At 45.7% G+C, this 14,322-nt stretch overlaps 1 protein-coding gene across 1 annotated transcript in view; it reads left to right on the top strand.

The window, feature by feature from the left end:
• Positions 1 to 14,322, top strand: part of LOC146588816 (E3 ubiquitin-protein ligase RNF220) — a 132,382-nt gene extending 118,060 nt beyond the window's left edge. The window contains exons 12-14 of the mRNA XM_085317308.1: positions 2,504 to 2,612; positions 3,894 to 3,968; positions 13,476 to 14,322. Coding sequence (XP_085173434.1) covers positions 2,504 to 2,612; positions 3,894 to 3,968; positions 13,476 to 13,547 — 256 coding nt within the window. The 3' untranslated portion in view covers positions 13,548 to 14,322. The remainder of the gene's footprint in view (positions 1 to 2,503; positions 2,613 to 3,893; positions 3,969 to 13,475) is intronic.

The raw sequence follows: 14,322 nt of genomic DNA, 5'->3' as shown, positions 1-14,322 counted from the left end.
ATTGATTGGCCATTGTATCAGGCAGACTCTGAGCGTTATTGCTTATACCTCTATTCAGCCTCCTTTTCTGATTCATTCGTTTATTACTGGACAGGCGCGATTATCTCAGAGACTTTCCGAAATTGGCCGATGGGGGTCAGCCATTTAGACTTCTATAAACAAGCCATTTTCTATCTCCTCTAGTTGTTGCATTGGCAAGTTTTTCTTTTTCAAGCTTTGACCGCTATTACGCCAAGACCGGGATGAAATGACCTTTGCTTGGATCTACTCAAGGATTCCACTTCTCCTTTACTGAGTCACCTGCCCTTCAAAGGAGGAAAGAGTCCCCCATAGAGAGTAAGAGGAAAGTTCAGCAAGGGTTAATGTTCTGCTTGCCGCACACTTTGAGCAGGAGCCATGCTCACTCRTTCCCTTTAAAACCCCAGTGCCTGTATGCATGCAGGAAGGAGAAATGGATTCCAGAAAGTTAAATTCAACTGCAACCTCTGTCCAGCCTGAGCTTGCTGATGGGCCAGACTGGAAGGGAAATGATTTTCTCATCCCTCAGTTGTCTTTAAGTTACAAACAAATAATCCTATTTCTCCCTCAGAYCAAACGAAAACCTCAGATTTTTTTGGAAAACACAAACCATTCCCTGCAGGTGAAAAACAAAACTAGGAACATGACAGTAACTTATACCAATGAGTAGGAGCAAGCAGGTGTTTCACAGTGGGAGCTCTGTCTCCTGTTGAAACTTTTATTTTTCTCCAAAGAGTATTTATTCATACCAAGACTTGAATCTACAGTGTCCTTCTCCCCAGGGAGTTCCTACTCACCAGACTATCATGGGGCGCATGTATTTCTTTGCCTCTTCTGCAGTTTTTAAGTGGGCCCTGTTTCCCAGTAACTGTCATTTTCAATGAATCTTTTTCTGAGGAAGATTTTGCCTGAAAACTGCCTGTCAGGTCTTGTAGGGAACAGGCTCTGGGCAACCTAGCAGTTAGTGTSTGATGTGTACAAAACTAGGTATAAAGTTGTAGGAGCTTTATGCCACTGATACTTGAACCAATGCATTCCTACACCTCCAGTTTCTTCTGTAGTGCCCTAATCAGTAAGTTCATTCAAGATCTTTTAACAACTAGCTCCATTTTCAGTGTAGTTTATAGCTGTTTGCTGTACTGATAGAACTAGGGTTTTGATCCTTTGTGCTCTGTCTAGTCTGTGTGGCAAAGAAAGAGGTGTTCAGAATTACATTCAGCCTTGGGYACAGCCAGCCAGAATCACCATATTGGAGGTGCTTCAGGTCCCTCCCTGGGTGCTGGTGACAGTGACTGATGAATAAAGGAGCAAGCACATGTATGCTGGGGGAGTGCTGGGATTGCAGTTCATTTTATCGGTTGTAGTTCCACTGGACCTATATTTTAGCCACCTGTTGATGGATCATCCTCTAAAATGGTGCAACATGTAGGTGCCACTGTGGTTTATGCTGTGATTAATGGAGTTTCCAGTGTTTGGATAGTCTTCAGGTTCTTCTGAACTGAAGTCTACATGGATGGGTCTGAAAATTACTGAAGTAAATGAGGATTGCTCTCTGGCTTTTTTTTTCCCCAAGAGTGAAACTGTTAATGCCCGTATGATGTTCTGTAAAACTTTCCTGGGAATGCTTAGAGGCCCCTTCCTATCTCTACACAGTGTAGAAGTCTGATTTTGCAGCATGCTGGAGCAACGCATCCTTGTCCTTAATGCTCCCTGCATCTCGTTTGTTAAGCTGTCTGCCCTTGCTTTTAAGTTGGCAAGTTGCTCTTTTCATCAGCTTTGCAGAACCATGAAAATATACTATACTTACCTGCCCTCAGCACAGTGCCTGGATGACAAAAGAGATAATGCTGGCCATCAAAAATGACCCTAGGAAATGGGAAAGCAGAGATTGTAAAGCTGCTTTTATAGCTGCCCGATTGGTAGTGTCCATTGCTTTTGGTTTCTCCTCCTTTTCAGTATTAGAACTCAACAAGCTAGGTCTCATTTAGCGTAGAAGCAATACATTGTGTTGAGCCTGTGTAATAAGCTGCTTTTGTGTTCCACATGGTTCATGGCCAGAAAAGACATCCATTCCTTAAGGGGAAGAGCGATTGCTACTGTCCACAAGAAGTTAGCTCACCAACTGTAGAGCAACACACAGAATTTGGTCCAAAGCATTTGGTCCCAAAGAATCACAAAAGGAAGATAGGAAAAGAGGCAGAAAACAAAAAAGAAAAAAGGAAAGGAAAAAAAAAGGAACATTTTTTCAGTTTCCATGTGTTGCAGATGCTTACTGTGCATGACATTCACAACCCCAAAGGTTTTAATAGCAGGACTCACAGAATTCACACTGGGCTTTTGGGAAATTCTTCTTCAGCACAAGCTGGATGTCTTAGTTTGAATGCTGCCATTTCCTGTGCAGTACCTACTATGAGACTTTTTTTTTCCCTGAACTTTTAACATTCTTGTATGCTCAGTGATGCTGACTCTCCATCATCTTTTGTAGAATTACAGAAGACTCTGCAGTGACAACATTTGAAGCGTTAAAGGCTCGTGTCCGTGAGTTAGAAAGGCAGCTTTCCCGTGGGGACCGCTATAAATGTCTCATTTGCATGGTGAGTAGCACTCCAGTTGTGGTCATGAATCAGAAATGTCTTGATACCTTTGCCTTGTCTTTGCTGAGGTGGAGAAGCTTTTTTCTTTTGTCATTTTGGGGTAGGATGGGAGAACTCATCTTTGTTACTGTACACCAAAAATGGCCTCTTTCTTTCCCTTTGAAGGAAAGTACTAGATCTTTTTAACTGTTGAAATTTTTATATACGTTAGGTTGTTCTGCTGATGTTTGTACCTGTCCATCTGTATTAGAGGCAAGAAAGCCCTGACTTTGGTAGACAGTGTTTCCCTTTCAGCCTAACTATGAAAAACTCCCAGACTTTGTGTTCTTTTTCTGCATGTATGAAGTTACATATGCATAAGAGAGCAGAATCTCTGCTCTGAAACACACTTGGGTGATTCAAGAACAGGAATGTTTGCTGAGTATTTAAAAGTTGCTGGTGTCCTGCTTACTATGTGTGGTGGTGATGTGGCCTCCCTAAAGAAGGGCAGCAGCTCCCTCTGATGGTCTGAGCTTGCAAAGCTTCTTATCTCCTGCTAGGTTTGTATTCTGCTGATAGTAGAAGAAAATTCTGCTTTGTAAAGGGCTCTCTCTATGCAACTTCAGCTTTATGTATGGTGCCCTCCCTCAGTTCATGACTGGCAGATATGGGGATGCKGTCCACATCTCTGATCCCGTAGAAGAGACCACTGCTTGCTGATGATTTCAAGAGGTTTATTAGCAATGATAAAAAATACTCCGGAGAATGTGTGCCTGCTAAAATAGTGGCAGTGTTCTTGGGATGTAGTTAAGCTGTTCCTGCAGAGCAGATAGCTGTGATAAGGGTTAATCTTACCCTGTTGCTGTTTTTTGTACAATCTGGTGACCTTTCTGAGGGGAATAATGGCAGGTGACCACAGCAACTTTAGATGCTCTTGAGATAACTGAGCCGAGCCGGGTCACTTGAGTGGATTATGGGCTTCCAGCAGGAGTTCTTGGAAACCAGAAAAATGGACTGCAGAGACTTTCTGCCTCTGTTACACAAACACTGCTATCTCTGTGCAGTTCTTACATGCTAAGTCAGTGGAAGTTGCTAATGGAAGACCATCTTACTTCTGCTTTGTTTTTCCATTGCTTCAAACCTTATGTGGTAGATCAAGATTAAACCTGCCTTCTCTTGCTGTACAATTAGAGTATCTGTAGCGAGTGCCATACTGACAAAGAAGGATGTTGTGGGAGGATTGAGAGTGAAAAACTAGTGGATCCCTTATGTGGGAATAACCTGTTTGCTTCTTCTCCTCAGGACTCGTACACAATGCCCCTGACTTCCATTCAGTGCTGGCACGTGCACTGTGAAGAATGCTGGCTGCGGACTCTGGTGAGACACTTGGCTACTTTCTTGTTGACTCATAGACTTTTCTCTCTCTCCAGGCTACTTTATTTTAAATCATCATGGGGAGAGACATTTTTTTGGTTTATTTTAAACAACCTAAGTGCTGTACATGCAAGTTTCCAACCTTTGCTGTTTTACACCCCACTCTGGCTTTGGCTTCACTGGGTTGTGTTTGAGTTGTTGAGACCAAAGTACAGTGCTGCTCATTGCGTGCTCCTCTGCCACTGTAGGGACAGCCATTACTCCTGTCAGAGCTCTGTGCTGGGACAGACTTGTGTTACAATAATTTCCTGTGGGGCATCCATGCAAAAGTAAAGCTGTGGGAATGGAGGCCAGATCACTGAGATCTCCTGGTCTGCGTAGCTTYGAGGAAACCTAATATTCACCTGAAGCAAAGGGAATCACATTCAGGATAAATAATGTGGAAGGGARATTTTATGAATGTGAATCTATATTTTTCAGATTATTTGAAATAGCACTGTGCAGCTTTCAAGTGTATTCTCTATAGTTTGGAAAATTGGAGATTACCTTGAATATTAAATTGGTGACCCAATGCAGTAGGAATTTGTACATGTTTTAGAGGACATTAGGTTAAACTTTAAGATGTTATTAAACAAAGTGTTTTCCTTTCCTTTGTTAAAACTGTGGGCTTTTAAATCAAACTTTCATTTCAGTCAGGTTGGGGAGTGGAAAATAYTCAGCTGTGCTTTCTAGTTCTTTTCTTCGCAAGATGATACAGTGTTGGGTTGCAAAAAATGTAAGAAAATGCCACTCCTAAAAACTGTTTCTGTAAGGCGTTACAAAATCCACTTTATAGAACACGTTGTGCACTTGGAATTACTATTAAGCTGATCGTGCTCCTTTAAATCTTGCCTTTTAAAAATTTTGTCCAAGAAAAGTTACCAGGACGATGAAGTGCCTGTGGGCTTGAGTACTAATAGCAACTCAATAACTTGGCTATCCCTTGGGCTACATTTTATAGCTCTTCAGCTACACCCTGTCACTATTTAGATTATACAAGCTTTTGTAAACATTTTAGCAGCGTGTTATAAAAGACACATATGTGGCTACGTGCACTGTGCCACYTTTGCTAGGTGAAGAGTAGTCTTATTCTTCTTCAGTGGTGCTGCAAGCAGAGGATGAAACACTGATTTTCTTCGTTTTCTTTATTCTAAAGTCTTTGTCCGTTCCTCGTCCTGGCAGCCTCAAGTGATCTTTTAAATCTGTCACACCTATTTCAAACTGTTCTTAGGCTAGGAGCAACTTAGTTCAACTTCGGTCAGTCCTTTTTGTGTCACATGCAGTGGTCATTGCTGCTTCTAAGAACACCTGAAAATCACACTCCAGGCACCAAGGCGTTAGCATGTCCCTGGATATCCCACTCTCCCTTGCAGAGGGGGAGCTGCCTCCCCTACTGGTATTTGGGAGGGAGGTGGAGACTGAGTTGGCTCTGTGCAGTCCACACGTGGCTCTTCTGCCGACCACGCAGGCGGGATGGGAATAGTCCAGCAAGACATCATATTAGGATTTGGCACTTGCGTAGGGGAAGCAATTAATAAGTGGCTACTCATCTGTTCCCCAGTCCTACCTTCTCCCTGCAGCCCCCARTTTATTAAACCAGGCCTTTTCACAAGGCATGTTTGCACTCTCTTTCCCGTCTCAAAAAAAAATCTCCCAGCCTGTGTTCGCATGTTTCTAATGTAACCATTAAAATGTAGCCCGAAGACAGCAATAAAAACCCTGGAACGCCTTGGTGCTTTTGTGTCTTGATCAAAGTCAATGTGTGTAATCTCGTTAAGGCTGCCCTCCTTCCCCCTCCTTTTTTTATGAATTTAATGGCATACAGCAGCTGGGCTCAGTGTTTAATGCTCACCAACCTGCATTGTTCTAATTAAGGTATCTCCTTTTATTTCGGGCACAAAAGAGACTCTTGTTTTTTTTAACAAGCGAGGAGCTGTGGGATAGTGTGTGTAACAATCTCTGCTGTTACCTTTCCTTGGGTATAAAGCTGGCTCCCCAGTGGGGGTGGGAGAGGGAATGGAGGGAGCCTGCGCGTGCAGCACACATGGAAGGACTTGGCTGGGGGAGAGGGGCGACATGTTTCTTCTGCTGTGCAATAAACAATTTGTTGGAGTTAATAGGAGTTGGGGCGGGCGGGTTGTGTTGGGCTTCCGGCCGCTTTTGAACGTTCTGGAGATCTGCCATCCCTGCTAGTGAAAAGTCCGTTTTCTCTTGTGTGCCTGTGTTTTATATGCACAGCCAAGATGTAATATTAAATTAGAGTATGAGTGTGTGTGAGTATGAGAGAGAGGGAGCACTGTATATTAAGTAAGGAGTCGAAGGCTCGAAGTGCCTGGGAACACCTCTAAACCCGTGTAGGGTGTTGAAGACAAGACGAAATTCAATGCTGTTGTCTGTCTGCCGAGCAGAGGAGGTAGAAAGTTTTTTAAAGGGCTTAAAGTTTAAATSTTTTCTGGGATATGGTACTACAGTGACCAGAGTATGTGTAATATCCTCTGACTTCTGTGGTGTCTAGGCTGTTGACAAGGATTAGATCTTTATAGTGTTTAGGCTTTCTGAAAACATGATTTTTCAAACTTTTGGCTCTTGATGCCCATGTCCAAATTATAACTGTTCTGTTTTTAAGGGAGAAGGGCAAATATTTTTACACCCTGACCACGCAAATGGCTGCTGAGCTCTCCGGRTTAAGTACTGTTATACAAGAGCTCTGTGCATCAAACTAACTCCTAGTGCTGGAGGTGAAACATCCACCAGAGCAGGCTCCATCTCTCTCCCCTCTCGCTGTGTTGGATTAACCTGAGGGCAAAATTGGGTCACAGCAGAGTGCAGGTCTGCTCAGCAAAAGGAGACCCTAGAGGGAGTTTAAGAGAACAGAGATTGTGGTGCTTGTTGAGTTAGCCAGCACTTGAGCCCCAGCAGAAGCTCTTTGATTAGACAGTCCTCTTCAGGATGGAGAAAAGGAGGAAACATCCCTTCATCCAGCATCAAGACACTATGAATAGGTGGTTTTGTCTCCTTCAGCTTGCTCCCCAAGTAGAACCAGTCTGCCTGAGGGCTCTGGTCCAATAGCCACAGGCATAAGGTGCGCTGTGTGTGCTGTATGGGCGGTGAGCAGCTCCGTGCCTTTAGGTACAACGGGAATGGAGACAGCGAGGGRGATACAAGAAGTGTTGCTTAATGCCATGCAAATTCTTGCCCAGGTTCCTAGGAAATGGTATTAGCAGTTTCCAGCTAGGTTTATGTGCTGTTTTTGCATTGCTATTTCAAACCAGACTGATGAGTTGGCTCCTATTTGCTGGTTGTCTCTGGCTCACAACACAGTGGCGTTTTTCATTCATCCGTACCATGCCAAGAGGAGGCAGAGAGCTAGTGACAGCTTCAGGTTAAACAGCAACTGGGACACAAGCCTTGAATGACTTTCCTATGATCCCTTTTGGAAGCCCCTGAGAACACATTCAGATTCTGAAAAGACGGGAGAGGAAATAGCTTTGTAGCAAGGGAGACTTAGACTGAGCAGTCAGAGGTAGGGCTTGTTTCCCTGAACTGCAGCCATCCTCAAGGCAGGTGTCTGTGCTAAGGTGGTTGTTGGACTGTAGCCCTGCATCGCTGGAGTGTGTGGGATGGATCACCTCCTGGAAGAGATTTGTCTGCCTGTTCTGTGTCCCTCTCCATTAGCTGACAGAGACCATACAGTTACTTGTGGATAGGTTTACTATTTTCCTCATCCTAGGAAAAAATGTTCTAACAGTGAAGATCAGCAATCTGCTGCAGTGCCTTGCTAGGGAGATCATGAAGCCTCCGTCCTTGGAGGTTCGTAAGAACAGGTGGGATACATGTCTACTGGGGGTAATTCAGATTGACGTAGCCTTGCCAGGGAAATGGATTTGGTAGTTTCTTGAAGTCCATCAGGGCTGTGATTCTGTGATCTCCCCAATCCTGGTATCCTTCCTTCCTAAGTAGGTGAAATTAAAAGTGAAGTCGAACTGTTGTTGGCCAGTGGATGGAGCTGTTGGTGGGTACAGATAGAGGACAGGTTTCTTTATGAGGTGCAGGTTGCTGAGTTTACTCTGTGCTAGATCCTGTTCTTCCTGTGTGCATTTGCTGACCTGAGGCTTGTACTTGCCTGTCTTGGGTTTATTTGAAAATGACAACTGCAAAACTAGAACAAAATGACTTTTAAAAAGCATCATGGAACATGCTTTCAGGGGATCCATCGATACACACATATTCTTTGCAGTTGACACATTTATATCTTTGGTAGATTATGCTACTATGTTCTTAGCCTTGTAGCTTTTTCTAGGCTGTAATACCGTATATCCCATGTGGGCTGAAGGGATATTTTTGTAAGAGACACAGAGCAGTCCTTCTGGGTGAATCCTCAGTGTTTCCAGCAATGTAGGGTCATCCTGAGACCACAGCCGCATGGAGACCACTGTGCTTGATCGATCACAGTGTTCCTATCTGCTGTGAGGTTGTCCAGGTTTTTATTAACATATTTCAATTTTGGTCTCCAACAACTTGTGGCAGTGAGTTCCACCAGTTAAGGATGCTCTTCCGATTGCTTTAACCCTGACAGCTCGAGGTAATTGTGGGCARTGGTGAACAGCTGCTTCTCTGGGAATTACCATTTACTGCAGCTTTGCGTGCAGAAATGGGGGCTGTYGTCTTGTTTGAGGACTGGATCTTGGAGTTTAGTGCCTCATCTCACGCACACCGGCTGTTGGTTTGGGTGCCTCCTGTCATCTCTTTGCCTTGGTTTTCCTTCCTGAAAAAATAGGCAGGCTTTGAGACCAGCTTGACAATGGTACTTCGTAGGTAAAGTTTCTCTGTGTGTGTTTCTTTATTCTTCTCCTTGCCTGATAGCATATTCTGCTTGGAAAATGCCTATTTGTAGGCCCACAGGATAGCAAGAAGTGCTAAACCCTTCCTTTTGAGTTTTCTTCCTTAGCCAATTTATAGCAGACATCACACAATTTTTTTTAAGAGGCAAATTTAAGACAAAATACTCCAATCCTTCCTGGCACCATGTGAGCCCTAACGACTACTCAGCATCTCAGCTCTCGTTAATGTCTTTTTCAAACTGCTACCCCAAGTGATTAGCCTGTATTGTGGATCAATCACTTGCCAAATTTTAATTAAGAAAGGAGGAGAAAAAATAAACTCCATCTTGGTTCCAGTCCCTTTTCTTTGCTTTGTAACAGCCCTGGAGCAAACTTCTTGCAGCAGAGTTTTATAAACCCCTCAAAACTGGGGTTTATAATGGAAAAGCTGAGGTGGCCTTTACTCTAGCACACGCAGCTATAACACATCAAGGCTTTTCCATGAAGCTATGATGAAAGGAGCAGAAGGACCTGGAAAAAAAGAAAGAAAGAAAGAAATGGCCGACAGGTGGGACTTATTATTCCACAGCATTTTTATTTCAAGGAAAAAGTTTAGTAACCCCAGCTGGCAGGTGAGCAGTGGGGGAGCAAATGCTTTTTYATTGTGCCTGTGCCAGCATGTGTGTGTGTACATGCTTATGTGCCTCTCTACAAGAGAGGAGAGTTTAAATGCTAGTGCCAGTAAATGTTGTACACCTACGCAGAAAACTCAGATGTAAGGAACAAGGTCCTAAGCAATTTTAATCTAAAAAGAAAAAATCAGGAGTTAGTTCTGAATTTGACAAGCATGCTGATGTGTGCAGAGGATGACAGTTTTATTAAAAAAAAAAGAAAAAAAAGGCTTCCCCAAGGGTCCAAAGTCGTTATTTTGGCTTGAACTATTTAATACAAAACATAAATAGTAGGGAGACCCAGAGACCTGGGCCTCCATGCGCCACGTGCAGTCAGCCTGCTTGGCATTCAGGCCAGGCTGCTGAACGTCCCTAAAACAGCGTTGTCCCCTCTGATGTACCCGAGCTTCGGCGCTCAGAACAGGCTGTCCTCCGGCATGCTGGTGAAACAACATCCACCACGGTCGTAAGAGAATCTGCAGTTAGTCATAAATCACAGCAGGGCCCTTCTCTTTGTGGGAACCAGCCACTGGCCTCCCTGGTCCAGGCACTGTGTGCGCTGTGGCCGGTATTTGTGTGCTGATGCAGGCAGCAGTGCCCTGCCTGGTTGGCTGTGGCATAGTGATACTGGGAAGGTAAGGCTGGTAAGGCTGAAGGCCACAGCAGCTGAAGTAACCCACTGCTGGAGAGGCATCAGGGTTTATCTCCTGCTTTGGTGGCAGTATGATCTGAGTTTCTCAGCTGTTTCTTGTTCCTTGTGCCAGACTTTACCAGGACTGTTCCACTTATATTAGGTTTCAAGTCAAGTAGATTTTGCAGAAAATATCAAAATGTGGCTGGATTCTGCCTTCTGACATGATTGAGAGCTCAGCCGACGTGCATCTCTCAGCCTTAGATGGACAGGGTGGATCCCCCTAAAGCTGTAAGCATGGAGTGCAGAAAGCACATCTCTGGGACTGAGATCCCAAGGCCTGCTTAAAGTAGAAGCATAAATTCACCATCTTCTCTTTCACTATAGTTTGAAGTAATTGCATGCAAGACCTTTTTTGGCTACAGAGAAAAAGGCAAAGCTGCAGTCAGTTTAATCAGGTTTGTGCCACCATCCTTGTGGGCTGAGTGTGGGGACATCTGGGCAGGGTGGCTTTCCAGAGAACCTGTCCTTCTGAGGTTCCCTGCATTGAGCTGTCTGGTCTGTGTTAGCGAGGTTACCCTGGAGAAAAGGAGTGCATACATCTGCCTGCAGCAGTCTCAGATCACTTCCAAATCCCAGAATGGGGTTCAAGTTGCAAGCCAGTGAGATAGTAGCAGTTGAGRTTTGCTAAAGAGATTAGTTTGGTGCTCCTCCTCCCATCTACAGCCAAACATCTCCACTAACTTCAGCAGGGCTAAAGGAAGGTAATTGCTGAAGTGCTTTTCAGCACTGCACAGGAGCACTGAGGGATAGAGAGGGGCATGGTTTCAAGTGGCAKCAAGCACTTTCATTCATACTTCCATGCTAGACTCAGGGCAGACTGAGGCATCTGATGTGTTAAGAGACTTGTGCTGCAGAAGGTACTTCTCCAGTGTGTTATCCAAAGAGACAGAAGCTTTAAATACGTGGGTGAACACTTAGTAGCTGCTGACCAACAAGCTGTACCTGTTGTGGGAAGGAGAGCACAGACGCAGATGCATGGAGCTAGTCACATCTGGAATGCCTTAAAGTCCCTGTGCACGCTTATTTCTGCTTGTCAGGGAACGCAGGAAAGCCCAAATGGGGCCACAGCCAACTGCTGCCCCTTTGACAGCATGCTSTGAGTGAATTTCCCAGCACCTTCATGCCTCTTCCCCTGAGACCCTCAAGCTACAAAGATGATACCAAGAGGCCAGCCAGATGCAACAGGCGCCTCTGAGGACCAGGAAACTGCRAGGTGGTGCAGGTCTCAGAAGGAACTCAATTGAAACATGGTGTTTCATCATATTGCACCCAAATAAGTGAATCCCCAGTTTGGCAGTGCTGCCAAACAGTCCAACYCACAGTGGCTCTAAATATGGCAGAAGGGGCAGATCTTAACATTTTTCACTCCTACTTATAGGAGTTACTGCAAGAAGCTTGCTTTTTAGAAGGACATGCAGAGTAAGAGCTTGCTTTTCTCTGAGATTCTTTTCTCAGAAAGCCAGAAAGACATGCCCAGAGTCACCAGTGCCAGAGCTAGACACAACATCCAGACCACCAGTGGTCTGTCACATGCTGTCTGCACCTCGTACCTTGAGAGTGATGTGTCCAAGATGTCTTGGGCATCCGTTTATGCATATCATTCACCTCTAGGCCAACAGGCCTTTGTGTGTGGCTGTTTTAGATCTCAGATGCAAGTGCCTGTAGTTCCTACGTGCATCAGGGCAGTTGCTCTGCCACCAGCAGCAAAGGSAATCTGACTGGAACCTGAGCTGGGTCTGGGGAGCTTCAGGGAGACAAAGCCCATGTTCTCCCTGTGCAGGCACTGTTACGGAGCAGCGCGGACCCTCACGGTTTTCTAAGCAGCAGTGCCAACTCCCGCGCTAGGTGTTTCCCTCAGCTCAGTGGGTGGCACTACTCAGAGTACTGTGGCAAGACATGATCCTGCCCTGCCACTCAGTCCATGTCCTGTAACATGCTCTGCTCACTGCTGCAAATGCTGAAACAAGCCCCATTAACGGGGAGCAGGAGCATCACTGAACACTGAGCTGCTTCAGTTCCGTCTGCAAGGCCCGTGCAAGCTGGCAGGCTCTCACGTGGCACTTTGCTCCTGTGCTTCTGGCCATGCTGAGCACTGGGCATTACCTGCTGGAAAGACCTCCAGCAGTGAGGCCTGCTCACAGCCGTGAGCAAAACTCAGGGAGTGCAGACAGCGCCTGTGCACAGTTCTGCGCAGCAGGAGGTTGTGCTGAGGCGATGCTTGGTGTTGAAAGCCAGGGCATCCCAATTTCCTGTGCTGCTGGTGCTKTGGACAAGAGGCTGCCTCGCAGCAGAGCCTTCTTTCTGTCATTTTTCCCATCAGCTGTCTGTCACATCTGCCAATCTAATGATGACCGGCTTAGACTGACCCTGATTCTGAGGCTTATTAACACCCTGTTGCTGTCAGGCTCGGTGACAGATGGCACATCAGCCATTGCTTTACTTCATGTGGTGTTCATGTTGGCCTCCTGTTAGCTTGCCTGGGCTCAGAGTTTATTGGTTTCAGTTCACCTTGGCAGAACAGGCAGACTTGTCTCCAAGGCAGGTCTGTGAGTTCGGCAGCCCTGGCAGGCTGGGATGGGACAGGACATGGATTTCCTTCCTGCCAGGAGCTCCAGAGCTTTCRCAGGACAACAGAGGCGATCCTTCAGCGTGCTGCCCTGAACAGGATGGTCCCCTCAGCCACGTAGGTCCTCTCTGATCGTGTGCCTACTCCTGGCATTTGTCCAATCACACTGTGAGCCGGTTGGGTCATCCCAACTGGAAACCGTGCTGGGTTCATTTTCTGCCTGTTCTGTGACCTGAGCTGGCKCATCAAGGGGTGCCAGTGAGCAAGGGGAATGGAAAGGAGCTGATCTGCCTGGCAGCTGGCGATCACAGCTCTGTGGGATGAGGCTGATCCATCCACAGAGGCTCCTCTCCACAGAGATGCCGAGCTAGGTGAAGTCTTGGTCCTGAGCCTCAGCTCTCAGCTAGGAACCTGCCTGACCTTCTCATGCCAGGGCCTGGTGCTGGGGACCTGCTGCTGTTACTGGAGTGGAATGAGGAGACTGGGGGCTAAGAAGAAACAAATCTGGACTTGCCTCCCCTTCTCGCAGCCGGGGCCTGCTCTTGGGAGGGTATTGCCCTGCCGCCTGCAGGGCCCTGCGTGCTGGGGAAGGGGGTTGGCCTTGCTTTCCTGCTCCCATGCTGCCCTTTTGGGGATCCTAGGCCAAGGGTGGGTCCRTGTGGGTTGCCCTCCTTCGCTGTGTGTTGTTCTCACGCTGTTGGTCTCATCTGCTGCTTGCAGGGTGCCAAGAAGCTCTGTCCCCAGTGTAACACCATCACGTCTCCCGGAGACCTTCGGCGCATCTACTTATGAAGGACCCAGCGGGAGGGCAGGACCCGGCTACTCGGCTCAGCTCATCACACCATGGGGGAAAAGAACGACAGCAACAAAAAAAACAGACGTTTTAAAATTAAAAAGAAAGAAAAAAGACCCAGAGACTCCAGATGTGGACTTGAGGATACAGAAGCAGCGAGGAGCCTCGGCTCCCAGGTGTTGAGACCTCCTTCAGCATCTGCAGCGGGCAAAACCAAACCCTTCGTTGTGAAGCCCCCTTTTTTAAAACCAGTGTTCCCCATCGCCCCATTCCCTGGAGCTGGCTTTGCATCGCGGATGGCTCATGAGCCCTCCTTTGGACTGTGTTGTTGACCACTCTGACCCCAGGACACTGGGGAAGGGACCCTTGACAGAAAGATGTTAAATAACCTGTAACTTGTGTTCTTTGTTCAGTTTTTTGTTTGTTTTTTGTTTTGGGTTTTGGTTTGGTTTTGTTTTGGTTTTTTTGTGGTGTTCTAGTGATAAAAAAAAAAAGGTTTAAAGAAAAAAAACCACACCCAGGCAGAAATGAAGCACATGTAATATAGATTATATATGTTTACAATGTTGTGTATAAATGGGATAGACTCAAACATTACATACTAATAAGTTTCCCTTTCCTTTTTTTTGGGTTGTATTTTTTTTAAAGAAGAAAAAAAATGAGCAGAGAACATTAAACCCATATTTTTCTTGGTTCAGCAAAGTTTTGGCATTAAAGTCATTAGTTTAAAAAAGTATATATATACATATATATAATATAAATGGTTTAATGTTC

Source organism: Rhea americana, unplaced genomic scaffold, assembly GCF_003343005.1.
Source record: "Rhea americana isolate MKP2758 unplaced genomic scaffold, rheAme1 scaffold_497, whole genome shotgun sequence".
NCBI lineage: Eukaryota > Metazoa > Chordata > Aves > Rheiformes > Rheidae > Rhea > Rhea americana.
The sequence above is the reverse complement of the archived record's forward strand: the minus strand, read 5'-3'. Positions and strand labels throughout refer to the sequence as shown.